Here is a 25,520-nt window from a genome sequence, read left to right as displayed (position 1 = left end):
GCTTCTCCGATGCTCTCTAGATGCTGCCAGCAATTCTTCCCATGGCATGGACCAAGGGACACTGTGGCATGGGGTGGGGTGACCCCACGGCTGTGGCTAGTGTCCTCAGTAGGAGGACTGGCAGGCCCCTCAAACTCTGCAGGCAGGACTTGGAGTTCAACACAGAGGCAGGTTCCTCTGAAGGGGGCCAGTGGGGCAGAGAGGACATCGGTCCAGTCAGAGTCCAGCGTAGCCCTGCTCCAAGGACAAGAAGACCTGGACTCAAATCCACTTTGTTGCCCTAGTACTTCTTAGAGAAATGGTCAAGCTGAGTCAGGAGGGGTTTCTCCACCTTCTAGAGGCGGAGATGTGGTCAGAGACCACCAGGACCCTCCTGTCCAAGGCCCTCGGAACCATGTGCAGAAGCAACAGTTGGCCAGTGTGGGATGATCTGAGCCTCAATAAGGACATAGGTGTCGTGGCTGAAAATACACCAGACACGCTTATGCCATGAATTCTTATTCATGCTGTCCCTGTGTCCCACAAAAAAATAAAAACCAATTCATTAGCCACTCTGGAGGATGTTGGGAAATCAACTCTGTGGGGATTTTGGCTCATAAATGAAGGCATTAACCCAGGCATTTTTCTGTCTTTCCAACAGGAACTGTCTGGGGTTTTTTTTGTTTTGTTTTTTTTTTGACAGGTAGAGTTAGACAGTGAGAGAGAGACAGAGAGAAAGGTCTTCCTTTTTCCGTTGGTTCACTCCCCAATGGCTGCTGCAGCCGGTGCACCGTGCTGATCCGAAGCCAGGAGCCAGGTGCTTCTCCTGGTCTCCCATGCGGGTGTAGGGTCCAAGGACTTGGGCCATCCTCCGCTGCCCTCCCAGGCCACAGCAGAGAGCTGGACTGGAAGAGGAGCCACCGGGATAGAATCCGGCGCCCCGACCAGGGCTAGAACCCGGTGTGCCGGTGCCACAGGCGGAGGATTACCCTAGTGAGCCATGGCGCTGGCTGCAACAGGAGGTGTAAACAAAACCACTATGGAGAAGATTCTCGCTCAAGCAGTATTCCAGCTCAACTGATGAAGAAAGATTGACAACCCGAGCGGCCGCACGGCCACCTCACATGAAGGAATGGACGCAGGCAATGACCGAAAGGCACGAACATCACAGAGAAGAGACAGCGCCTGTGCCCTGATGCGATGCAGTGGGAAATGCCACCAGCCAGGACTAGATCTGCAAACCTGAACCTGATCACTCCTCTAAGTCAAGCCACAACACGTCCCCAGGGGAGAGCAGAATGGTGTTACGTAACACCCCGGGCAGGCAGGGAGCAACAGCGGACAGCAGAAAACTCAGCAGCTTGAACAGCCAGTGTTGTCGCGGAATAAACCGTGCAGGACTAGACAGGAGGGGGCCTGTACGCTCGGCGTACGCCACAGCACGTCAGACCCTCGCCGTGTGCAGCCCCTGTGTGCACGGTGACACAAATGGAAAGATTTATGAGCTAAGTGGAAAACCAATGTTAATGTTAACTAGGTGGTTGATGATAATGATGATATTATGGTTAGGACTTAGAATGTGTCTCCTTTAGAGCCCCATACTGATGTAGGAGGGTGCTTCAGAAAGCTGATGGAAAACAGAGTGAAAATGGAAGTTTCTTTTGGTGCAAAAAGTTTGAGCTCCATGCACACAAGAGGTCTTCCAGAAGCTCATGAAAAAGCTGTGTTAGAGAAACAGATGCACGGATTTCAAAAACTTTTGCACCAAAAGAAAGTTATCTTTTATTTTCATTTTTCCATGAACTTTTAAAGGTATTCTTCTATTTGTGTATTAGAAGATAAACCATGTGGCCGCGCCATGGCTCACTTGGCTAATCTCCGCCTGCGGCACTGGCACCCCGGATTCTGTCCCGGTTGCCCCTCTTCCAGTCCAGCTCTCTGCTGTGGCCCGGGAGGGCAGTGGAGGATGGGCCAAGTGCTTGGGTCCTGCACCCACATGGGAGACCAGGAGAAGCACCTGGCTCCTGGCTTCGGATCAGCGCAGCACGCTGGCCGTAGCGGCCATTTGGGGGGTGAGCCAATGGAAAAGGAAGACCTTTCTCTCTGTCTGTCTCTCTCTCTCTCTCTCTCACTGTCTACTCTGCCTGTCAATAAATAAATAAAAATAATAAAATAAAAAAGAAGAAAAACCATGTGAATCTTCTATAAAATGTTGGGGGGGGGGGCAGATGAGGATGTAGAATTGACCAGATGAAAGGTTTGTGTTTCTGTTTTACAGAGCAAACGATTGGGACTTTTCCCCTCAGAAAAACGTGTTAGGTATGTGAGTGTGTTTAACACAGTGACTGTTTCACTAAGGATATGTCTACCAACAAAATTGTGAGGCTTATAAGAAACCTATGATTTTGGTCTATTATTTTTAAAATTCAGCTTTAACCCATCTTCCGGATAAGTTCTTGCAACATTCCGAGCCACCAATGCTCGTGGACAGGGGAGTCCGAGAGGCAGCAAACCCAGAGCCCCTGGAGTCCACTCCACAGTTACTAAGCACTGAGAGTACAGCAACAGCCAAACTAAATGTCCCCACTTTCAGGAAGCTTCTACGCCTCAGTGAAGACCACCTAACACACAGATACTACCTCCAGGTCCCCTGCCTTCTGATAAGCACCTAACATCCACACATCCATTCTGTCCCCGCTGGAACCCTTTAGGGTGAGTAGAATTAGTATGCCCACTTTCCAGAGGAAAAGACTGAGGATCAGAGAGGCGAGTCCCTTGCCCACAGTGAGAGCCCACAGCAGCCAGAGTCCACATCCACTTCCCCTCCCAAAGGCCTCCCCCAAAGGCAAGCCTCACGCACTTGCTCTTCCTCAGGGCGTGCTCCACGCTGTGCCCACGGAACTTCTTGTAGTAGTCGATGAACGAGAAGGGCAGGGTGATGTTCAGCGGGTTGGTTCGGTCTGGGGCAGCAGCTCTTTTGCGAGACTCAAATGCGATCATTAGGTCAACCCAGGCTGCGGGACGTTTGATTTTGAATTGTTCGATAAAATCCTCTCCAAATATCTTACACAGGAGCTTTTCAAATTCATAATCTACTCCTAAGGATCCGTAGGGTCCACCTGAGTTGGGAACAAAATGGGAGCCCACGATGTTAGAAAACATCAGAAACAGATCCCAAGCTCTGAGAGACAGGCATGTGCTGGGCTTGCTCTTCTCTGAAGCCCAAGGCAACAGGGCCCTGGACTCACTCGGCAAGCAGACCGCAGTACCCACACTTGAAACCTCACATTCGTCTCATTCCACATGCAGAAACTCTTTCCTGCAGGAATCTCATCAACCATCTGTCTGAAATCAATTGCATTTTAAATAAAGTCAATACACTGGACTAGCTAGGAGCATCACCGTGTGCCCACCCAGGAGGTCCCAGGGCAGAACGTGGCATCTCGTCACCCTAAGCAAGACCAGGTGTCCTGGGGCCTCCGAAGGCTGGCCTCAGCTCCAAGTCACAGGCAACAGCAGGTACCATCACCTCCAGAATGTCAGGAGATACACACAAGATGCCAGATCCCACGTAGCGCTGGTTTGCATTTTAAAGAACAATTAACAGCATTTTGCTTTCCGGTTCCAAGCAGACACTCGTACTCTCTCCCGCCTACAATCCCACATGCAAGTGACAGGGAGAGAATGAAGTGCTATGTGAACTCTGAAACAGCTCAGCTATGAGGCAATTAGCCAGGCAGTGGCTCACCTGTGGCTTTATACAGCTCCTTAAGGTGTCCCTCTGGTAACCGGATCTGATGGACTGTCAGGTCCACGGTGCCTCCGCCACTGTCCACAACCACGTACTTGTCACCTGGCACAGAAACAGCCATCCTTGACACGGACCACTTGCCCAGCCCATCTGCACTACTCTGGGGAGGTGGCAACTTGGCCTCCCCAGCGAAGCACCAGGGGCACTTCTCATCGCACAAGGTTTGGCTCGTTAGCAGCACACAGTGGCCCGAGAGGGCCAGGTAAGCATGGATGATGAAGGGCTCCGATGAGTGACCGAAGCACTCGCGTCCCACAGTGCTGCGTACCTGGCACGCACACGTCCTGCCAGGTGATGAGCACCATAAAGTTACCTGCTGTGTAAGCCACGACTGATTCAGGAACGGTGCGTTCCCATTCTCCTCTTTCTGCTGCAGAGCCTCCGTGGGTTTACGACATGCAAAAGGAAAACGCCCTAAAGGCCTCTCCCTGGGAGAGTGGTCCTCCGGACCCACTGCTATGGAGCATTCTCCAACAGTGCAAAAAGGGCAAAAGGAACAAAGGGCAATGCATCTTTTTTTTCTTTTCTATTTTTTTTTTTTTTGACAGCAGCACGTAAAAATCTAGCAAGAGCAAAGGACATTCAAGGACACTACCTTCCTCCAGCTCAGACCAGATTTCTCCTATGACATTCTCCACCAAAAAGGTCCGGCTCTGCCGATTACGCCGTGTGTGTTCCTTAGCTAGTGGCCGACAGAAAGAAAATGACGAGGGTGAGACAGCACGAAGGAGCAAAGTCGTCTGCGGTGGTGGAGGCAACAGTGGAGAGGCGGAGGGATGGAGCAGCTAGCCACCCTTGCTCAGAATGGTTGCTACACACAGCACGGGGAACCACCCAGCCAGCTCTTCCCTGAGAAAGGCCCTTCCCCGCCAGCCCCCACAGTGCCTCTGCCTGGTCACTCTGGCCTGGGCCCACCTGAGAAGCCCACTCCGAACGGCTCCCTCCACTGCTGCCCCAGGGAGCAAGCTGCCTGCCAAGCAGCCTGCGGCGCCCACGGTGAAAGGGTTTCACATCCAGGAGCTCTGTCCGATCTGAGGAATGTCCATTATGTATTCTTAATCCTGATCCTACAGGAGTGGATGGGGAGCCCTCTCCTGACCCTGTTGAGGCCAATGTCCGCTGCAACCACAAGGTGGCGCTTCTGAGACCGGCAATGGACGCAGGCTTGAGGTCCTGGCTCCTACTTGGGCTGGGACGCCTGTGAGGCTTAGTTCTTCTGTTCAGATGAGGAAGCAGTCGAGGTGAAGGGACCTGGCAGTCCCCACGACCAACTCCTGTCCGGTGGCCCCTAATTAACCCTCAGTCCACAGACCACGTGCCTTTGAGATGTAATGACTTCAAGCAGGGGTGGGCAATTCTTTTTTGCTAAGAGTCATTTGGATATTGGCAACTTTGTCTGCAGGCCATACAGAATAAAAACGAGCCTGCTACAGACTCACTGAATTTCGAGTCCTCCCTGTAGAAGCCTTGGCAGGGCCAGGCCAGACGATGTCAAAGGCCTTATACAGCTCACAGCTGGGACATTCCTCACCCCACAGGAAGCGGAATAATTGGATAGGAGACAGGTGCGCAGGGGCCCAAGACAGGCAACCCCTTAACCCATCTGGGCCTCGACTTCCTCATCTGTAGAATGGGAATGGTCATGGTTGGCCCAAGTGCCTCATGGGTAGAGCAGGGCTGGATCTCTAATGGAGCCTCAGCACCCAGCTGGCACACGGCAGGTGGCAATGAAGGCAGGTGCCTAGAAGGAGACCTGGTGTTCAACCAGTGACCACCACCACGAGCAGCTCAGAGCAGGCCGGAGGTGACAGATGACGGCTCTGCTGTCCCCTGCGCCACTGCCCCATCCCCCAACCTCCTCCTATTTTGAGTCCCTAAGCTGGCGCTGCTGCCTCTGAATTGCCCTACAAGCCTCTCTGTTCCCCGTGATCCAATGAAGGACCCTTGATCCTCCAGCCTCTTTCAGCAAGAAGCGCAGTGTTTGCAAAACAGCTTCTCTGGAGAGTAGAAGGGCAAACAGCAGCCGGCGCCGTCCCATTCCTCGGGGCCAGGGCATCAGTGGGGAGGGAGCCGCCCCTTACTAAAGAGCTCCCATGAGCCCGGGAGGGGCCCCCAAACTCGGAGCTTCTCTCCCGTGGCCCACGCCGGCTCCAGGTGAACTACATGCCAAACATCGTGGTGGGCGTCTGGTTTTCTAAAACAGTGCCAAGCGAGGCAAGGGAAAAAAAAATGTTCTGAGCCCTGAAAAAATTTACCCCTTTTTTTCAGGCAAATTAAGCCCAAGATTGTGAATAAACCCAGCCTTTGCTGATCTCATTATATCTGTGAGGACTAAGACAAAATGGATGGAGAAGCCCGCGGAGCCAGGGGCCGAGAGCCGGCTCCGCTCCTCCCCCGTGGTACCCACTGGGCTTGGATGACGAAGGGACATGTGGAACCCCAGGGGCCCCTGGTTCAGTGCCCCTCCAGGCACCCCCAGATGGCACTCCCTCCTCTGAGGGACACCTGAGCCCTGTGTCATGGCCTCCAGGAGGTGATTTCCAGAACCACAGCGCCCCACAGGCGCACGGAGGTGATAACAAATTCTAGGAGCCATTCCAGGGGATGGATGTGGTGTGAGAGAGGGAGGGAAGCCAGAAAGCTGAGCTCCCCGGAAGGCAGACATCCAGCGGGGGACCGCCTCCCTCCCCTGGCTGCTTGTGGAGTATTAGGAGCTGCTAGGCTGCAATTAGCTCATCCCGACATGAATGTCTGTTTACGAACAAACAAGACTCGGTGTGTCAGATAAAAGCCCAGGCGTGCCTCCTTTCTCCAATATAAACAGCGGAGGGAACGTCCCTCGCGCTGCGGTCCTGTGTGTGTCATGGCTCAGGCGTCTGGGTCAGGTCAGGTGAGCCTCGCTGCCCTCAGGAGGCTGTGCACGGCCAGGCCAGACAGGGGCCCTGGGTTTGAAGGGAAGCCTGTTCCCTTCACCTCGGGCACATCGGGCCTAAGGGGCTAACAGACGGGGCCACAGCCCGGGGACAAGGAGAAACTTGAGCCGCTGCCTTGTGGTTGTGCTCCACAGATTCCTAACTCTGGGGGTGCAGAGGCAGAGAGGTGGCTCCTGGTGCAGCGAGCCCCGTGAGGAGGAAGGGGGAGGCCCCCACTGGGCGGGCACCAATGCGCATCTATCCAGGGGAGCCGGCGCCCAGTGTGTCCGTCCACAGATCCAGGAAAGCCTGGCAACGAGGTTGGGGGGGCACAGTGTGGGGACAGTCCTCACTGGTGTCTCCCTGCTCCTCCTCCTGGGCTCGGGCGTTCCAGGGCAGCCTGGGGGCCTCCATGGCGGCAGGTGGGTCTCTGCCTCCAACGCCATATCTGGGAAGGAGCAGAGCTCAGAGCTGCAGTGCACGGCCCGGTCCCTATGCTGCTCCCCAGGAGTCCCTGTGTTCACGGTACTGTCTGAACTCTCACCTAGTCTTCCTGCAAACTCTGGGGCCCTGCACCTAGTCTTCCTGCAAACTCTGGGGCCCTGGACAGACCCACAGAGCCTGGAATTCCGAGACAGCAGTTCTGGGGGCCAAGATGGTGACCCCCTTGCAGGCAGGTGACTACTAAAGGAGAAAAAGCCCCTTATAGTAGCCCTCAGGCTGCCCCCCACCAGGTGAGCATCCTGGGGGCAGCAGAGGCAGCCGCTTCTCCTGCATTGGAAACTCTTGGCTAAGACACACAGTGAGCTCATCACACACAGTGGCACCAGCGAATGAGTCAGCAGTGAACCCACAGTGCTAATGGAGTTAAGGAGAGGCAATGGGATTAGACTAAGAGTCGGTTAGTGGACAAGAAAGCCCAAGCGTCTCGGACAATGCACGGCCACGGACTGCTGGCAGCCGCTCTCAGGTTCGTGGAGAGAACTACCGTCTACCAGGCACTTGGTGGGTGATGACCCAGGGTAATTGCTGCTTAGTTTTGTGGTAGTGTTTGAAGGGCTGAGCACCAAGGGGCCAGGGGCCAGGCTCCTCCTGGGGTGTCCTGCCTCTCCTCACAGCACAGAGAAACCTCCAGGGGTCGGGAGGGGAAAGGAGGGAGGGAGAGAGAGAGCAGAGGTACCCTGTGCAAACCCCGCTCCTACTGTGTCACTGGCGCTGTACCCATTCACGGCTGCCTTGCTGCTCAGCTCGATCATCTGGTGCAGCCGCAGCTTCCGGCAGTAGATGGAGGCCGCCTCGGGCTCCAAGGCAATGATCAGCTGCTCTGAGTTCTCGGGAGAGGCCAGGCCCGCCTGGAAGACAGAAGCAGAGGCTGCAACCCGGGGCTCCTGGGCAGGACACCGGCTCGGAGGACACCAGGAAGTGACACCCCGGCTCAGCTTGTTTGGGACTGTGCCTGCACAGCGTCCACGGAGCTCAGCATCGAGGTGAGTGGGTGCTGGGCCCCAGACACCGCAGAGGGGCCACAGGGAATGGAGAAGCAGCCCTGGGAAGTGCAAGGCTGTGGGGACTCCCACACCCGGGGCTGCTTGGCCCAGAGCTGAGAAGCATGGAGGGAGGCAGGGAGAATCTGGACTCCGGGCTGTAGGTAGGGTACGGTACACAAGTGGTGGGGGCACAGTGGGGAAGGCCCCAAGGCTTTGAAGACCCTCACAAGATGCAAGGTAGATGGCCTGCTCCTGGTTCCCACGGGCCACGTGGCCTGTCCCAGTTGGCGCAAATACCAGGCCATAGTAGGATGTCATTTGTGCAAGCATTTGATTGCACTGCATGGGGTCCGGCATCTACCTCTGGAGCATTAGGGGTCTTGCTATTTGCCCGCCCAGGGGCTCCATCCAGCAGGAAGACCTCCTGGAACCCAGTCAGCTGGCAGCAATCGGTGTTCTCCCCTAGTGGTTTGTATTACACATGTCCGTCCCACGCAACAACAAAAACCCCTTCAGTAATTCGGCCCCCAAGTTCCCATCTGTGCCATCCTCCTGAGAGCATTCGGGATCCTGGCCTGAAGGAGGCGGAACGGCTTCAGCTCTGTGATAGTCCACCTGTCCCAGTGCCAGTCCCCAGGGCCCAAAGAAGGGTCAGCCCAGGACCACCCACCTGATGGCACCCAGAGAAGTGAGCGCTCCTAGCCTCCTGCCAGGTCCCTGCCCACCTCTCCTGGCCATGAGGAAGCAGGAGGTCTCACTTGCCTGTGGGGGGTGTTCAAGGGCACAGGGTCCCCCTGGCCACCAGCCAGAGAAGCTTGCTTTGTCCCCATCACTGCGTGCTACTGTCTTTGTCACCATTTCCCAGGGGCCCTCGGGGTGCTGACCTGTGTCCACTTTGGAGATAGTCCCCTCCACCGACTCTATACCAGACTGTTGATGGGCAGGGGATTCTTCTTGGGGACCAGGGAAAGAGGTGTGCTAGTGTCACACAGGCACACACAGTCTCCCCAGGAGGAGGCCAGAGCCACAGGCCGGGGACTTAGGAGCTTCCAGTACTGGGCAAGCAAGGCAGGGGATTCAGGTCAGAATATTAGAAACTCAGTGGACTTCTGGGCTTTCTGTCCAACTCCTTCACTGACTACACAGGGAAACCAAGGCCCAGAACGGCAGGGTGACCAGCTGTCCCGGTTTGCCCAGGACACAGGGATTTCCTGGGATGTGACTTTCTTGGTGTGAAAACCAGCAGAGTCTAGCACAAAGGCATCCACCCTAAGTGGCCGTGCCAGCCTAGGCGTGGGTCTGGGGCCCTGTAGCCCAGTGCCCTTTCATCCACTCCCAGCTCAACCCCGGATACCCGCACGAGGCCCAGGCCTGCATTCCTGGACAAAACTCCCTGGTGCCTCCAGCTCCCCGCCCCCCCATTCAGAGGCTCCCTCTCTTTACCCATTCACTCTGGGACAGGGGTTAGATGGCACACTGCCTGACCAGGCTGTCAGAAGTCTCCATAGTAACCACAGGGAAAATCGCCCCAGCTGATCATGTCTGAATGAGATACCACCAACAGGCAGGTGACAGCAAATGCTCACTGTGCAAATACAGAAGGCCTTACGTGTGACAGAACCCCTTCTGGAAGGCAGGCTATAAGAGCAGGCCCCACACCCTCCACAGAGAGCCCCTTCCCCTTGCCTAGTACCCTTGGCTGTGGCTGACCGTGTGGACGGCATTGATGCCAAAGGTCGACCCACGGGTCTGAGAAGGTAGGGCCTCCCTTCAGTGACATCGGTCAAGCGGCCACTGACTCGGTCGCATGGAAGGTCCTTCTCTCCCGGCTCCACTTTCTCATGGGGGCACATGAGGCATCTTCAGCACAAAGACAGCTGCAGGGCAGCACAGCTGGTGAACGGGTACACAAGCAAAAGTGTCCCAGGATTGGGGAGCCTCTGAACCCCCGTCCTGAGGATCCAAGGAAAACAACAACAAAAGACCACGAGGAACCCCTTTCAAAGGCCAGCTTGGGCCGGCGCCGCGGCTCACTAGGCTAATCCTCCGCCTTGCGGTGCCGGCACACCGGCTTCTAGTCCCGGTCAGGGCACCGATCCTGTCCCGGTTGCCCCTCTTCCAGGCCAGCTCTCTGCTGTGGCCAGGGAGTGCAGTGGAGGATGGCCCAAGTGCTTGGGCTCTGCACCCCATGGGAGACCAGGAGAAGCACCTGGCTCCTGCCATTGGATCAGCGCGGTGCGCTGGCCGCAGCGCACCTTCCGCGGCGGCCATTGGAGGGTGAACCAACGGCAAAAGGAAGACCTTTCTCTCTCTCTCTTTCTCACTGTCCACTCTGCCTGTCAAAAAAAAAAAAAAAAGGCCAGCTTGGGTGCTGCTTCTCCACGGTCACGGGTTTGCGGTCAGGAGGTCACGGCAGACCAGAAGCTGGGGGCCAGTGCTGTGGTGCACAGGGCAAAGCCACCACGTGTGACACCAGCATCTCCGATCAGAGCACCCGTGTAAATCCTGCCTGCTCCACTTCTGAGCCAGCTTCCTGCTAATGCACCTGGGAAAGCAGTGCATGATGGTGCAAGTGCTTGGGCCTCTGCCACCCCTGGCTCCTGGCTTCCACCTGGCCCAGCCCCAGTCGTTGTGGCCATTTGGGGAGTGAACCAGCAGATGGAAGATCTCTGTCTATCTGTCTCTGTCTTTGTCTCTTGGCCCATCTGTCTTTCTCTTGGCTTTGGAAATACATAAAAATAAGCAATTAAAAAATCTGCAAAAGAAAGAGTACATGGGCTAAAAGAAACATCTGCACTTTCCCTGACATTCTCAGCAGCAACTCTGACTTCAAGGGGAACTGCTTACATAGAAATCAATAAATCTTAAAGAAAAACAAAGAAAGAAAATCAAATCCAGAAGTTCAGGGGCATGAAGAGCTGTGAGCAAAGGGATGGGGCGTGAGGTGTCCCATGTGCGGGCGTGTGGCCGACAAGCCAGCAGGACAGTCCCTGCCGGGACACTGCCACACCCTGAGAAGGCCAAGGGAGAGATGCCTGGGCTCACTGAGTCTGCCCAGCGGGGGCGGTGCCTTTGCTCCCCAGGGGGGCTGGACTTGGCTCTACAGCAAAAGTTCCGTAGGAGGAGAGGATGAAGAAACCCTGGGTTCTAGGAGATCAGGGACCAAGAAATCACCCTCCTCGCTTGCCCTATCCCCGTCACATTCTCCAGCAAGGTGTGGGGGGGGGGGGGGGGAGGCCGTGTCCCTACCAGCAAACGCACGTGGAGGCCATGGGGGAGAGCCATGAGGGGAAGGCAAGAGGGGGCAGCTGGCTCCACCCAAGTTCCATCTCCCCAAAGAAGGAGGAAACCCAAAAGAATGGCCCAGGCTCTCCAAGACCCAGATGTCTTTATGTCTTGCAGGAGGACCCAGTGCCCGGATGTGGGAGCTTTGTGTCTGCTTAAAGACATGGGAGCCCTCAGGATGGGGCCCTGGCCAGCTGCACAGAACATCCCCTTGCCCTTTGCTAAGTCTGCCTCTGCAGCTCACAGCCACTGTCTTGGCATGAGCTCCCTCTGCACCAGGGCCCTTGGTTACCCAAACACGCGACAGTGTGTCCAGCCATGCAGAGGGTGCAGACACGTGTAGCCTCTCCTGCAAGATGGTGCATTTTCTGAGCGCTAGAGCAAGTCTTCTTGAGAGCCCAGAGGTAGCAGCTGAGCAAAACAACGGAGCACCCCTCCAGCCAGCCTTTCCTTGGGCAGTTCTCTGCCCTTTGTCTTTGTCAGCACGCCACATACGCGACTGGGGGAGTCCGCAAAGAGAAAGCACACTCCCCCATCTGACACCTCCAGGAATCTGGGGCACCAGGAGCAACCTCTGAGCATGTCTCTGGCATCCCAGGCTCCACTCAGGGCAGCAGGTGAGAAAACTGCCCTCCAGGGAGACAGGGGAGGCGGTGTTGACACCAGCCACCCCTGCTCCCCAGCCCTGATCAGCCAGGACAATCCAGCCAGGGGACTCCTCTGTCCATGATGGAGAGAAATGGCCAGGCCAGGGAGTGCTCTGCTGGCCTGTGGTCAGGCCGCAGCTGCACCAGATCTGGGTGTGCGGAAGCTTTGTTTTTTTTTCCCCCACAAGCTTATTTTTCCCTGCAGCTTGTGCAGAAAGGGAGGCAAACGCAAGCTGCGTCTTCCTGTGAGATGAGACCGGCGCACAGATGGGAGCATCATTTATTGAACAGGTTCCTGGAACCTCCTAGCGTTCCACATTTCAGGCAAGATGCCTTTAGAGACGCTGGATTCTTTCCTATGCACAATTCCTCCCCAGACTCAGGGGGACTCTGTCCCGCTTCCAGGCCTTTCCAAGAGGCCTCAGATGGGGGCCAGCCGTCCTTTCTGCTACCAGTTTTTCAATGTGTGCTCTTGAAGTGCCTAAAGGTGACAGAGTGTGGGAAGTACAAGAAAGAGAGAGTGAGCCCATTTCTTCAACAAACACCTGACACCGACATGGACACGAGTCCCACAGGTGACACGAGTCTGTGTGCGTGGCCGTGAGCCACAGACTTAGCAGAGGACCCAGAACTCCTGACACTGCTCCCACGGAAGACGCTGCCCCCTGGTCAGCGGCCAGCTCCGCTCCAGACCCCTTTCCCCCACCTGCCAGGTGGGAGGTTGACGCTCAGCCCCCACATGACTGTGTGTGCTCTTGTGCTCAGGGAAGCCTAGGAAGAGGAGCTCCATTTCCTCTGTGCGAGTACAACGGGCGTGAGCAGTTTCCCAAGGGCCTGCTGGAGCAGCTGTTTGAGCACATCTTGCGGCTCGTCCACTGGAAGTCAGGCCGTCCGGACGCGCCTTGGGCAGAAATGTAGTTAACGTGCAGTCCCCACCTTGCTAAAGAAAACGGATATCCACCTGGCAAAAGACCTTGTCCCAGACCAGTGCCCGGGAGCACGCTCCGGAGCTGCTGTGCTGAGAGTGATTGCTGCTCAGGTCCTGTGTCAGCCAGGGCTCTCTGGAGAGACAGAACCAGCAGGAGATAGAAATAGGTAGATGATAGATAAATAGATAGATACATAAATAGACAGACAGATAGATAGACAGGGAGACAGAAGATAGACAGATACATAGATAAAGCAGATAGGTGATAGATAGACAGGTAAGTGGATCGATAGATCGATACACAGATGGAGACAGATGATAGAGGATGGCGTTTCTGACTCCTGGCTTCAGCCTGGCCCACCCCTTGCTGTTTTGGGCATTTGAGGGTTGAACTAGCAAATGGAAGATTTCGCTCGCTTGCTCTCTCTCTCTCTCTCCCTCCTTCCCTCCCTGCCTCCCTTCCTCTCTCCTCCCCCCCCCCCCGTCCGTCTCTCCCTCCCTCCCTCTCTCCCTCCCTCTCTCTCTCCCTGTCTCTCTCCCTCCCTCCCTCTCTCTCTCCATCCCTCTCTCTCTCTCTCTCTCTCTCTCTCCCTCTGTGTGTGTGTGCCTTTGAAGTCATACCTACATACATAAATCTCTAAAAAAACAAAAGAACAGGCCAGACAAGCCACCAGTCATCGAGACCGCCCGCCTGCAGTGTCTCTGGGCCTCACAAGGCAAACGCCGCACATCCAGACAGGCTGTCACATGTGTCCCTGCCAGGAGCTGCTGACCCCCCGCACCCTGGAGCCCCTTTGATCTCATCAACGCCACCCCAGGGCACTGTGCTGCCCCTGCCCCAGTCTCCCAGTGTGGGGCCCCACGCCTGCGCCACCGGCTCAGAGACACAGCCCAGGCAGAGGCGGCCGGGACTCCCACAGCCCTGGCCAACGGACCGGTCCCCGCATGCCTTTTTATTTGCGGGGGGGGGGGGGGGATAAAAATAAGAAAGGACCCTTTCACAGGTCAACCACTGGTTGCTAACATCTTCCTGTGGGCTAGAAACTGAGACCCCTAAAGCATGCACCTTGAGTATCCTGCCTGGGAAAACCTCAGCACACCAGTGGTGACTTCACAGCCAGCTGGCTCCCAAGGGCCCGTCCTTGAACTCAGGCTGAGGCCGACCCTACGGGTGAGCTCCACGGCGCCCAGGGTTCTGTGAACAGCTACACTGCATTTTCCTTCTTGTGTTTTAAAGAACTTGCCTCTTTCTGGAACTCCCACCCGCTTCCTTCAGCCCTGTAAAAACAAATCTATTTTTGGCAGATACGCACACCGAGCCAGATTCTCACACTGCACAGAGGAAGGGGAGAGCGGAGGGAACAGCCCGGGGAAGAGAAGGGGGCCGTGTGCAAGTGGAACTGGGCCTGCTGCTCGGAGAACAGCCCTGGGCTCTGAATGCCGTGCACAGCGCCAAGGCTGCCGGGGCTGTTTGTCTACACTCTGGGGTTCAGGGGGATTATCTGGGCACTCTGTAAAGACATGACCCCACATCACAAGTATGTATCCCGGGAGAGGTGTGACAGGGCGAGGGGACATCTATTACCCGGATGATTTGCCCCCAGGCCAGCTGCAGAATGGAGGCTCAGAAAACTAACTCTCAACACGCAGAGCTGATCCAGGCCTCAAGGGTGGGCCTTCCTAAATCCTGGGGCTCGGGTACCAAAGGAGCTTGCTCCGTGTGGGGATCAGAGCAGCCTGTGCTGTCAGCCGTCACCTGTCTGCAAGCCAGGTGTGAGTCAGAGACCCTGAGGCGTGTGGCACTGGTGCCCAGAGGGTAGCTGCGCATGGCACTAGCATGTTCTGTCTCCATGGCAACAGGCACCCTGCTGTTTGGTGCCCCTCGTGGCCTCTCTGCTGCAGTCATGCAGGTGTCTGCCACCAGGTGGCGCTGGCTGCCCTCACCCTCTCCGCGTGCTCTGTGTTGCCCACAAGGAGGTCGGAACTGTGGAACAGAGGACGATCGCGTTGCCTTTATTTGTTCACACGCAGCCTCAGTGTCTGCACCGGGCAGCAGCGCTGGTTCCGGGCAGGACTGTGGTGTAGCGTGTAAAGTCACCTCTGGCAAAGCTGCCCGCATCCCTTGTGAGTGCTGGTTCAAGTCCCGGCTGCTCTACTTCTGAATCAGCTCCCTGCTAATGGCCTGAAGGCAATGGAAGATGGTTCAAGTGCTTGGGCCCCTGCCACTCACGTGGGAGACTCCTGGATCCTGGTTTGGCCTGGCCCAGCCCTGGCCATTGTAACCACTTGGGGAATGAACTAGTGGGTGAAAGATCTCTCTCTCTCTCTCTCATTCTCTCTCTCTGTAACTCTGCCTTTCAAATAAATTTAAAAATGTTAAAAAAGAAAAAAAAAAGGAAGGAAGGAAGGAAGGAAGGAAGGAAGGAAGGAAGGAAGAAGGAAGAGGGGACCGGTGCTGTGGCGTAGTAGGTTAAGCCACAACCTGTGATGCTGGCATCCCATGTGAGTACCAGTTCGAGGCTCAGCTGCTCCACTTCTGATCCAGCTTCCTGCTAATGTGCCTGGGAAAGCAGAGGAAGATGACCCAAGTTTTTGGACCCCTGCTGCCCATGTGGGAGACCCAGATGAAGCTCCTGGCTCCTGGCTTCTGCCAGCTCAGCCCTGGCAACCGCAGCAATTTGGCAGTGGGCCAGTGGATGGAACATCTCTCTGTCCTTCTCTCTGTCTTTCTCTGTGTGTGTGTACACCTCCTTCTCTGTAACTCTGCCTTTCAAATAAATAAATGTCTTAATTAAAAAAATATAAACACTGGTTCATGTCCAAAGGCCTTGTCTTTATTCCCTCCTAATTCACATATTCTTGTCTCCCAAGGCTTTTCCACAAGGTTCTCAATTCCATTCACCCCTGGAGAAAGGTCTCTGACCTCCAACTTGAAATCCTAGCCCCTGAGAATCTACAGTGGACACATGGCCTGGACACACACGAAGCTAGAAAGGGAAGGCAGCCCAGCTCCTGTCGCTGTTGGGGTGGCCCCCTTCTCCCCCAGAAGGAGGCTGAGGGATGGGAAACCTCCCAGCTTCCCTGGGAGCTTGGGAGACACTGGAGCAGGCCACACTGGCCACTGCAGGCCTCTTGGGCCCTTCCCTGGCCCCACCCTCCAGGCCCCGCCCTCACCTGGTAGGCGGCTTGTCTCATGAACTGCTTGGCCGGCTGCTTCCAGATGGCAGGCACCGTGATGACCCATCTGACATCAGAGTTCTCAAACTCCGAACCCACCTGGTCACTCAGCTCCTGCAGCCGGGGGAGGCAAACGCAGCAGGTCGTGGGGCGAAGCCCATCCCGGGGCCTCCCCTACAAATTCTGGAGCCATCTGCAAGCCTTCAGGATGGTGCGGGAGTTGGCTGCCTCCACTTTGCCTTCCTCCACCCTGCAGCCTCCCGGGACTGCTGGGATGGCCCTGCCTCTACACGAGGGTCTCCTGGGCGGAAAATTTAAGCCCTGTGATGGGGGGTGGGGCCGAGAGCTCCGTCCTCATGCAGGAACAAAGGCCTCAGGGAAAAGGGCCGTGGGAGTGGGAGTGGGAGTGGGGTCGCTCTCCTCTGCACGTGCCTGTGGGGGATCTGGTATTTGAAGCTCCATCTTGCAGGTGGAGATGCTGGTGCCGTGACCTTGAATTGGCCCCATCTGTGGTTTTTGTCATACCTGCACACGGTCTAAGGTATCCATCCCACTCTGGGTGCCTCTCCAGCCCCCTACTATAAACCCTGGATGGCCTCCGATACCCAGGAAGAAAGTCGTCGGCTTGGCTTCTGTGGCTCTTGTTCTGAGCCCACGGATAAAGCTGTCCCCCCGCCCCCTTAGCTCTCCTCCCACTCCCAGGCCCTTGCCTCCTGCAGCTGTTGGCTGGGCTTTATTGCCTCTGAGCTCTCCTGCTGCTGCTCTGCCAGCTAAGATGCTCGCTCCTCCACTCACTGCCGGGGGACGCCCCTCCCCTGTCCACCTCCTACGGGGGGCCTTCCCTGATGCTCCCCACTGGACAGAGTCCCTGCCCCGTTTTCCAGTCCCAGCAGCAGAGGCTGAGGGGACGTCCTGCCATCCTGACTCCCCAGGCCACACTCTCTCCCTCCAGGCTGTACTGTCTCCCATACCTTGCAGGTGCAGCAGCCTGGGCCGCCACCTACCACAGCTGAGGGGCGTCAGCCCCCATCCTACCTTCAGAGCCTGTTCCTTAAAGTACTGTAGGGCATAAGCAAAGATTTCCAGGGCTTTGACTTTCTTGCCGTTCGCCGCCGTCAGGTCTGTATCCATGGTAAGGTCCTGGTTGAGAGGGGGAGGAGCAAAAGGACATGGTGATGGAGGAGAGACGCCTTCTGGTGCTGGGAACTGGGCGCTCCTGGGCAGCCATGCCTTCCCCATGTTGGAGGCAGAAGAGGATAACGTAGCCCCTGACGTGGGGCCTGCAGTATCGCTCCCACAGTCACTGCTCCTTCCTCCCTTCCTCTCGCCCGGATCCCCTGGGAGCAGAGTCCAGGGAAGGAAACGGAGCAGCAGGGCACCCACTGCAGGACCCCCATGGTCACCCACAGTCACCCTTGGGAGGCCCAAGTCTGCCAGCTGGCTACCGTGTGTGATGCCAAACAGACATGAAGCTCTCACTCCCCAGTGCACTGCCAACCACGTCCCCAGAATAGAAGCGCTCCTATTTTAAGGCTCGCCCCGTCTCATCCGCTGGGAGCCCAGCACGGCTGCCTCCTTTCTCTGCCAGAAGCGAAAGCAGCTGCTGAGTGCGGTCCTTGGGCCAGGGATGCTCTGGGGGGACAGAGGCCATTAAAAAATGAGGAGCAAAGTCCCCAAAGGCTGGGAATGTGCACAAAAGTCAACCCATTACTGCAAGGGAAACAAAGTTCAAGGGGCCTCCAGGCTGGGGAAGGCTGGGTAAGCAGCCTCTGGAGCAAGAAGCGGCACCGAGTTACTAAAGCGGCCTTGTGCGGCCTGTGCCACACACGCACCCTCCTCCCCGCCAGCCTCCTCCCACTCCTGGGGCTCAGCAGAGACGCCCAGGCCTGTGGGCTGCAGCTCCGCGGCAGAGCACCAGGGAGCCTGGGCTCGGACTTGGAAAAAGGAAACTGCAGAGTCCTGTGCGTCCACCCAGGCAATCGTGATCCTCAGCGGCAAATCCCACCGGGAGAGATGGAAACGATTCTGCCCTAGCAGAAGCTGGCCTGCACCTGAGAGACAAGCACGCAGCCTCGGAAGGCAGGGGGCTGGCTGCTGAGCTCCCCCTCGGCATTTGCTTTGTCATCTGCACATACTGAACAGCAAACAAGCGAAAGCAATAATAATAGGAGCCAGCACGTGCTGTGTTTTGATTCCTTTAATCCTTATAATAGCCCCCTGAGCAAGACACTGTCATTGACTTAATTTTAAAGATACAGTATTATTATTATTATTATTATTATTATTATTACACAGTATTATTTTAAAGCTACAGGAAAACAACGCATGGAGAAGTTAAGCGACTTGGATTAAGTCTCCCGATGGCACCAGATACTGTCTGGCCCCACCTCCATGTCACCATCTGCCATCTAAGTAGCAAGAGCCAGGGAAAATTTATCATATAAAATGATTAAATCAAAAGTCTATACCATACCCCAGCTTTCCTATCAAGCTTTTGGGTAGGGGTATCTCTTTGACTGCGACATGCCACTGAACACAGCTTGCTGGGAACAGAACTAAGGCGCTGCTCTGGGAGCCAGGTCTCCAATTATTGCCTGAGCCTCTCTCCTCCCACAGAGGAGGGATGTGCAGTTGTTCCTGGCTGGTACCTGCAAACTGGCTAGTTAACAGCCATTGCTCCAAGCCCCTCCAATGCTCCCAGCCTCCAACTCAGTCATTCATTCAGGATCCCCAACAATCCAGGGACAAGAAGGGGACCCCCAGCACCTGATGCCCACGCCACCGCCAGGTCCAGGCTGACCGGTCAGTTTCCATGATGAATGAGTATCTTTCCCATGGACCTCTCTGTGGGAAAGCACGATGCGCTCCAGGTGTTTCCCAAATCAAAGTCAACGGATGCTAGTTTCTGCCTGGGAGGAATCTGCCCCCCTGCCCCCCCCCCCCTGAGATGGGACGCTCTGGCCCCACTCACCCCAGTGGTGTGCAGCTTCATCTTGAACTTCTCCAGGTACAGCCACTGCTTGGCCTCGTTGGGATCCAGGTCATGGTAGAAGTCCCTGGCGGCGTACCCGAAGCTGTGGAACTTCCTCTCGGGGGTCAGCAAGATGGTGGTGGGCGTCTTCTGGTTGGACACCCCAGGATCGCCTCCCTCCCATCGCCTGCCATGGAGGGAAATCCAAGGTCAAGCGGTGCAGATTTGAGCACCTACTGTATGCACAACTGTTACACATGTAGGTGCTCAGGTGCACACTGACAAGACACAACTTCTGTTAAAACGAGGAGGGAAATGAGCAAGTGCCGATTCTCACTCAATAACAAGGTTCTGCCTTCACCCTCCCCCTCTGTGCTCACTGTGTGCTGGGTGCTGGTGACACTGAGCTATGAAACAGTGATGTCGCTCCCAGTAAATAACTCACAATCTGGAAGGTAAATGGGGGTGTGTTTTTGCTTTGCATTTCCACGTACTCGAGAGCAGGTACGGAGCTGGCTTTGACACAAATACACAAAGACCTGCACTGTCGCGTGGAAACTGGAGCTCAGGGAAACAACTGGAAGAGTGGGAGGAGGCAGAGTGGAAGAAGCAGGGCTCATCAGAGACTTGAAGAAGGGAAGGACGCTGCAGGCTGCTCAGAGCTGGGGCAGGCACAGGACATGCGGGGCGGGGGGTGCTAAGTGGCTGTGCTGAGTAGGGGAAGCATGTGTGGACGGCAGAGTGATCTTGTGTTCGGGTAGAACAGGAAATGAGGTTGGAAAAGCAGCTGGAACCAGGCCAAGGAGACTCCTGAGAACTCCAAGATTTAACCCACGAATCATGGGGAGCCACTGACAATTTCAGAGCAGGAGAACGACAGAATCAGAGCTATTGTTCCCAAGAGCAAACTGGACCAAAGGCGAGAGGTGAGGGTGGAAGCCAGGCACCGAGGAGGCCGGGCCTGGCCTGGGAGCAGCGGTGAGAGGGCCATGGGAAGGAAGAGAGCTGGGAGCAGAGGGCTGCAAGGGGAGAACTAGGCCAACGAGCCTGGCTGTAGCAGTGAGCAGGAGCCCAGGGGCCCTGGAGCCTTGGGAGCCTAGAGGCGACAGGGTAAGTCACAGAATGGAGTGCTCATGTGCCATTGGCCTCTGGGGCGTGGGACGGGAAGGATCCCAGAACAGACCCAGAACAGGCACCTCCACACAGCGCGACCACCACAGCAATGAGAGAGGCTGGGCAAGGAAGGGAGCAGCGAGGGGGTTAGAGCTGGAGGGAGCGAGAAGGGGGAGACAAGCAGAGTGATGGAGCAGGTTCAGGGGGCAGGTGGGGCGGCGGAGCAGCTTCCTTCCTTCTCTGGGGCAGAAAGAAAGGCAGGAGACAAGGAAGCTGGGTGGCGAGGGCAATGACCCAGTGCTCTCTCTCCTTTGGGGCCACTGCAAAGAAGTCAGGGCTGCCAGACACGAGGCCATTCTCTCCCCAGCCACACCCTTGGCCAGAGGCTGGCCCTGGCCTGGCCTGGCCACACAGCCCTCTGTGAGCAGCCTCAGGTGGAGACCAGAGAGAGTGGGGAACAAGCCCTTTCCCTCACCCCCTGGCGGGGAAGGAGGCAGGGCGGGGCGGGGCGGCTGCACTCCTGACCGAGCTTGGACCTGCTTCTAAGGCTGGGTCATTAAGCATCACCAGTACCATGCAGATGGAGCACCAGCCTCCACCCAGATTTGCTGCTCCAGCGGCTCTGGCCTCATCCCTGGCTGATTTCCCAGACACGCTTCCTCAGGATGCCGGCTTCTGCTGCCGGAGCCCAAGTTCCCGAGGTGACTGCATAGACACTGCATCGCCCCTGTGCCAGGCAGCAGGGCGCACGCTCCTTTTCCAAAGGACTCATCTTTAACATGAGAGTGACACCTTCAGCAGGTAGCACCCGCCTGAGTCTTTCCCCTTCACATTCACAATCCCTCATTCTTATTTAAATACAAAACATTGGACTTTCCCAGCCATACCCTTGTCAGCCTGTCTCATGGCTATGTTAATAGGTTCTGATGGGAGTAAAAGGGAAAACCAATCTCTCTCCAAAATTGCTGCACTAGCCGAGCCCACGGCGAGGCTCTGTAAGTTCTCCTAAGCAAGGCCACAGTGACTTCCGCTCTTACCTCTCCACTCTCATCGCCTGACTACATGTCTTAGAGCAGCTACATGGCCATCAGTGGCTCCAGCCTTTGGGGCACACGCTTCCCTGGCCCAGGTTCCCATCTCGGGGTCAGTATGGACCTGCTGGCGTGTGTCTGGCCGATAGGACGCAGAATCAGGGGGCTACACTGGCAGGGGGCGTCCCTGATAGAAATGGCTTCCCACGATTTCCTGATGAGGTGGCATGGGGGCTCCGGAGTCTCTTAGGGTGGCAGCCTCGGGCTGGGGCACAGCTAATTCTCAAGAGGAAAGATGTGGGCTAAACCAAGACTGGAGTGAGGGTCGCTTTTATGGTGACTCGTGTTTATGTGTTACTTTATGCAAATCCCTAAAAGCTCACTTTTAAGCAATAACTAAATTCCACAACCACTCAGTTGCAGGAAAACGCAAAGCCAACCACAGCGTGTTTGAAGCCATTCCTGGGAACTAGGAAGCTGGGGTGAGAAACCCTGTGCTTCCTGAGCCCAGAGCAGCTGCAGACTCCCCAGGAAGGTCATGCCATGGACGGGTGAGAGGACATGAGGGCCCGCAGGCTGCCCAGTGCGCTGGGGGAGGGGAGTGACCCGGAGCTGTCCCACGAGGCCCAGAGAAGCTAGGCCTTTAGGGTCACTTGGCTGAGATCCAGGCCACTGTTGCTCTCTCAGGCCCTCTGCCTCCAGCAGCGTCACCCATGCTTCCTTCCACTTGCTAGGCCTTAACTGCATACGTGCCCTGTGATGCGGGTACTGACGTATCTCCAGTCCACAGATGAGCAAACCAGAGTTTGATGGGCTTAGCAGGCTCAACACTCCCCAAGGTCACACGGTAGAGGCTGAGCCAGCAGCTGGGTCACCTCCATCACGGGTGCCCTACAGGGAGGTACCTCTCACCCAAGCCACACACTGGAATCACTCGGCCAGGCTCTAGACCCTCTATACAGCCCCTGCACAGACTCAACGAATCAGAATGAAAACCGCGCTGCTACACACCCGGAACCTAGAGCAGCGGTCAGAAACGGTTTGTATAAAGTGGCACAAGGATGTGGGCTGAGCCGGACCAGAACCCAGGGTCTTTCTATCCCAGGAGCAGCACAGGTGCAGCGACAGGCCCCAGCCGCATGCCCGGCCGCCCACGGCTCTCACCTCATCACGTGAATGCACTCTGGCTCCTTGGTGAAGCTGTAGGCATAGCCGCTCGACGTGGTCCCAAAGTCAATGGCCACCACCACGAGAAACACCTGCTGCTCCGAGACGCTGGAGTCCGTGTCATTCTGCAGACACACAGTGAGGCACTGGGGGCACGGGCAGCCGTGGGGGAGCTAAGCCTGGCTTTCAGGAGGGCGCCCAGGGCTTCCACCCTGCCCAGCTCTGCACCCACAGCAGACAGAGCATCTCCCACGTCCCCATTCATGTATGCCAAGTGGCAGCCCTGCAGAGAAGGAGTGGCCCAGGGCAAAGTGGAGGCTCCCCTGGCGTGAGGGACGCAGCCCACGCACAAGGGCACCTGCCTACAGGTGCCCACCATCAACCGTGCACACGCGTGGCTAATTACAGAGGCCAGCATCACGGCTGGGGGCCCAGCAGTCTCCCCTGAGTGCCCCCCAGTCCTACATAGTCACTGCCCACAGTACCTTGCCAGCTGTGCCCTTTGTACCTCCCAGGGGCCCACCTGTGCCAGCCTTCCATGCACGGGAGCAGGAGCAGGCGGGGTGCACCAGGGACCTTGCCTCGTCCTGCTGAACCCTGGCCTCAATGCCCAGAGCCTATCCTTGTGGTCAACTCATTGAGGCAGGCCAGTAGTGTTTAGCAGTTGTAGATTTTTTTTAAAACTCCCACAGGACTCTAAATTATAAAATCAACAAATTCTGGATACGGCTTGTATTGGTTAAAGCAGGGAGTGAGCACACCACCCACCTGGCCTCCCCTCCCACTGTCCCTGTTCCTACCACCCTGAAGCTCCTGGCAGGGAACCCTCAGGGTACACAGTTTGAAAACCACAGGCCCTGGCCATGGCTGACCAACCTTCCCGGTTTGCCCAGGCCTGGAGGGGTTTCCCAGGATGCAGGAATTCTGGTGTGAAACTCAGTTCTCAGAAAACCAGGACCAGCCAACCCCTACCTGGTGGTGGCGCCAAAGTCCTCAGTGGCATCTTCCTTGTGGGTCCTCTGAGCCACCCCAAGGAAAGCCCCTTTCCAGTGGGTACTTTTCCCTGCTGGGTTCCCGAGCCCCGTGGAGCAGCTGCCCCCAGTCTCCATCCTTCCACACAGATCGGCGGAGAGTGGACAAAGCCCAGTTTCCAGCCCCAATCACTGCCAGCAACTCCCTGTCCAGGTCTCCTCCCCTTGCAGCCACACAGCCACAGGCTTCTGGACACAAAGCCACTGGTTTCACTGATGTCCTGGCCCGAAACAGCCACTGTCTCCCAAGAACGTGCCTGGCAGTCTCTGAGCCCTGAGGCTCTAAGGGCTGTCCCACCCTGCCTGCTCACATCACCTACCCAGGGCCGTGGCTCCAGAGCACCTGCCACCCTCACCCCCTGCCCGGCCCCCAGGGAAGCCATTTGAGGCCTGAGCAGGTCAATTTCACCCCCGCCCAGTGCACTGAGGGGCCTCCCAGCAGCCTAAACTACAAAGCAGACCCGAGAGCCTTGGCTCAGCACACACACATTCCTTACCACAATATGGGACGGGGACAGGGGCGTTATTCCTGTGTCCCCCAGGCTCCGGGCTGGAGAGGAGTATGCAGAGGTGGGGGCCGTTTCTGAAAGAAAACACAAAGCACTCGCTGTGCAAGTGGCAGGGGTGGCCAGGCAGCAAAGCGAGGCCCACGTGCCTTCGCTCCTTCCAGGACTGTGCCCAGCCAGCAGGGCGAGGGTGCCCGGGCAGCGCCCCCTGTCTTCAGTACGTAGAACTGGACCCCAGGAGATGTTTCTTTTCTCCCAATGAGTGCCAATCTCCTGCTAATGAGCCAGCCACTATGCTTTGCTGCTCAGTCCCCAAAGCCCCCAGCGCCCAGCTGTGTCCGCTGCAGAGCCAGTTAGGACTCCAGCCCACAGAGGGGGTCATGGCAGAAGCCGGAGCACCTGAGACTGTGCCAATTCCGGGTGTGCTTTCTTGGAAAAGTCTCCACAGTCCTCAGGTTCCCAGGGGAGTGTGGGAAACTCTCCCCAGTTGGGGTGTCCCTCCCCCTCCATGCCTCCTGCAGAAGGCCCCGCCCCAGTGTGGGGAACTCATGTCACCCAGTGACCCTGGAAGCCCTCCACAGTCAGTAAGAAAAAACACAGCAAAAACGCAGCTTGATGAGCATTCCCGGCCCCAGGAGATGGGGCCCTGCAAGGGACACACGGTCAAACAAGAGAGGGCCAACAGCAACGCAGCATTGCCCGTGTCCTGCTGCCCTGCAAGTGTGCAGGCACTGACATGTGTCCTGGAGCCTTCCCAGAGCCCGAGGCTTAGGACAGGCCCCCCGGGAGAAGCCGACTAACCCGCACAGTGCTGGAAAGCTCCACAACGCCCGCCCTGCCTGCTGCCCAGGACTGGCAGGGCCACAGGCTGCCCCAAGCAAGGAGTGTGCACTCCTACAGTGGAGAGGAAGCCCAGACACGGGGCACCCAGGGACACGAGGCCCCACAGGGCGCACTCTGCACACACTGCTCCACCTTGTGCCCAGCCAATATCCGACAGGACAAAGGCAGGTGGTTTTCTGAAAACAGTGCTGTGGTCCAGGAATCCAGAGGGTTTGAGACATCGGAGAAGGCCCTGCCTGCTTCCGGGGAAGTACCAGGCGGGGCTCCCTCTGCCTCTGCTGCCATGATCACTTTGGGTCAGTCCAGGCTGCCTCTGGTTCCTTTCCTACGTGGGGAGAACTCAGATAGCATCGTTAGAGTGGGGACCAAGTGGGACAAAGCGAATCGTGGAAGAGTGAACGCGAGGCCTCCAGGTTGTCCGGGCACCGCCCTCTCTCTACGTTCACGCTTCTCTGCCGCTGGTGAGGCTCAAGGCCAACCTCCAGAAGTGCGTGCACAGCCAGGTAATTACAGGAGTGCAGAAACAGCCCGCGGAGCAAAGGACTTGAGTACACATTTCCCCAGAGATCTGCAGAGCCCAGAGACGTGTGAAGAGGCCGAACGCCATCAGTCACTAGAGGAATGCGAATCAA

At 56.7% G+C, this 25,520-nt stretch overlaps 1 protein-coding gene across 2 annotated transcripts in view; it reads right to left on the bottom strand.

The window, feature by feature from the left end:
* Positions 1 to 25,520, bottom strand: part of HSPA12A (heat shock protein family A (Hsp70) member 12A) — a 67,513-nt gene that overhangs the window by 5,899 nt on the left and 36,094 nt on the right. Inside the window, exons 2-10 of one of the 2 annotated variants that reach the window (XM_062214726.1) lie at positions 24,037 to 24,122; positions 22,506 to 22,633; positions 19,198 to 19,384; positions 17,262 to 17,366; positions 16,224 to 16,340; positions 7,883 to 8,054; positions 4,386 to 4,472; positions 3,728 to 3,832; positions 2,840 to 3,098 (exon numbers count right to left, since the gene is read on the bottom strand). In XM_062214726.1, coding sequence (XP_062070710.1) covers positions 2,840 to 3,098; positions 3,728 to 3,832; positions 4,386 to 4,472; positions 7,883 to 8,054; positions 16,224 to 16,340; positions 17,262 to 17,366; positions 19,198 to 19,384; positions 22,506 to 22,633; positions 24,037 to 24,122 — 1,246 coding nt within the window. The remainder of the gene's footprint in view (positions 1 to 2,839; positions 3,099 to 3,727; positions 3,833 to 4,385; positions 4,473 to 7,882; positions 8,055 to 16,223; positions 16,341 to 17,261; positions 17,367 to 19,197; positions 19,385 to 22,505; positions 22,634 to 24,036; positions 24,123 to 25,520) is intronic. The other variant, XM_062214727.1, reaches the window with a different exon arrangement.

The sequence above is a fragment of the Lepus europaeus genome, chromosome 17 (genome assembly GCF_033115175.1).
Source record: "Lepus europaeus isolate LE1 chromosome 17, mLepTim1.pri, whole genome shotgun sequence".
NCBI lineage: Eukaryota > Metazoa > Chordata > Mammalia > Lagomorpha > Leporidae > Lepus > Lepus europaeus.
Note: the sequence above shows the minus strand (reverse complement) of the source record. Positions and strands in the feature narration are given on the sequence as shown.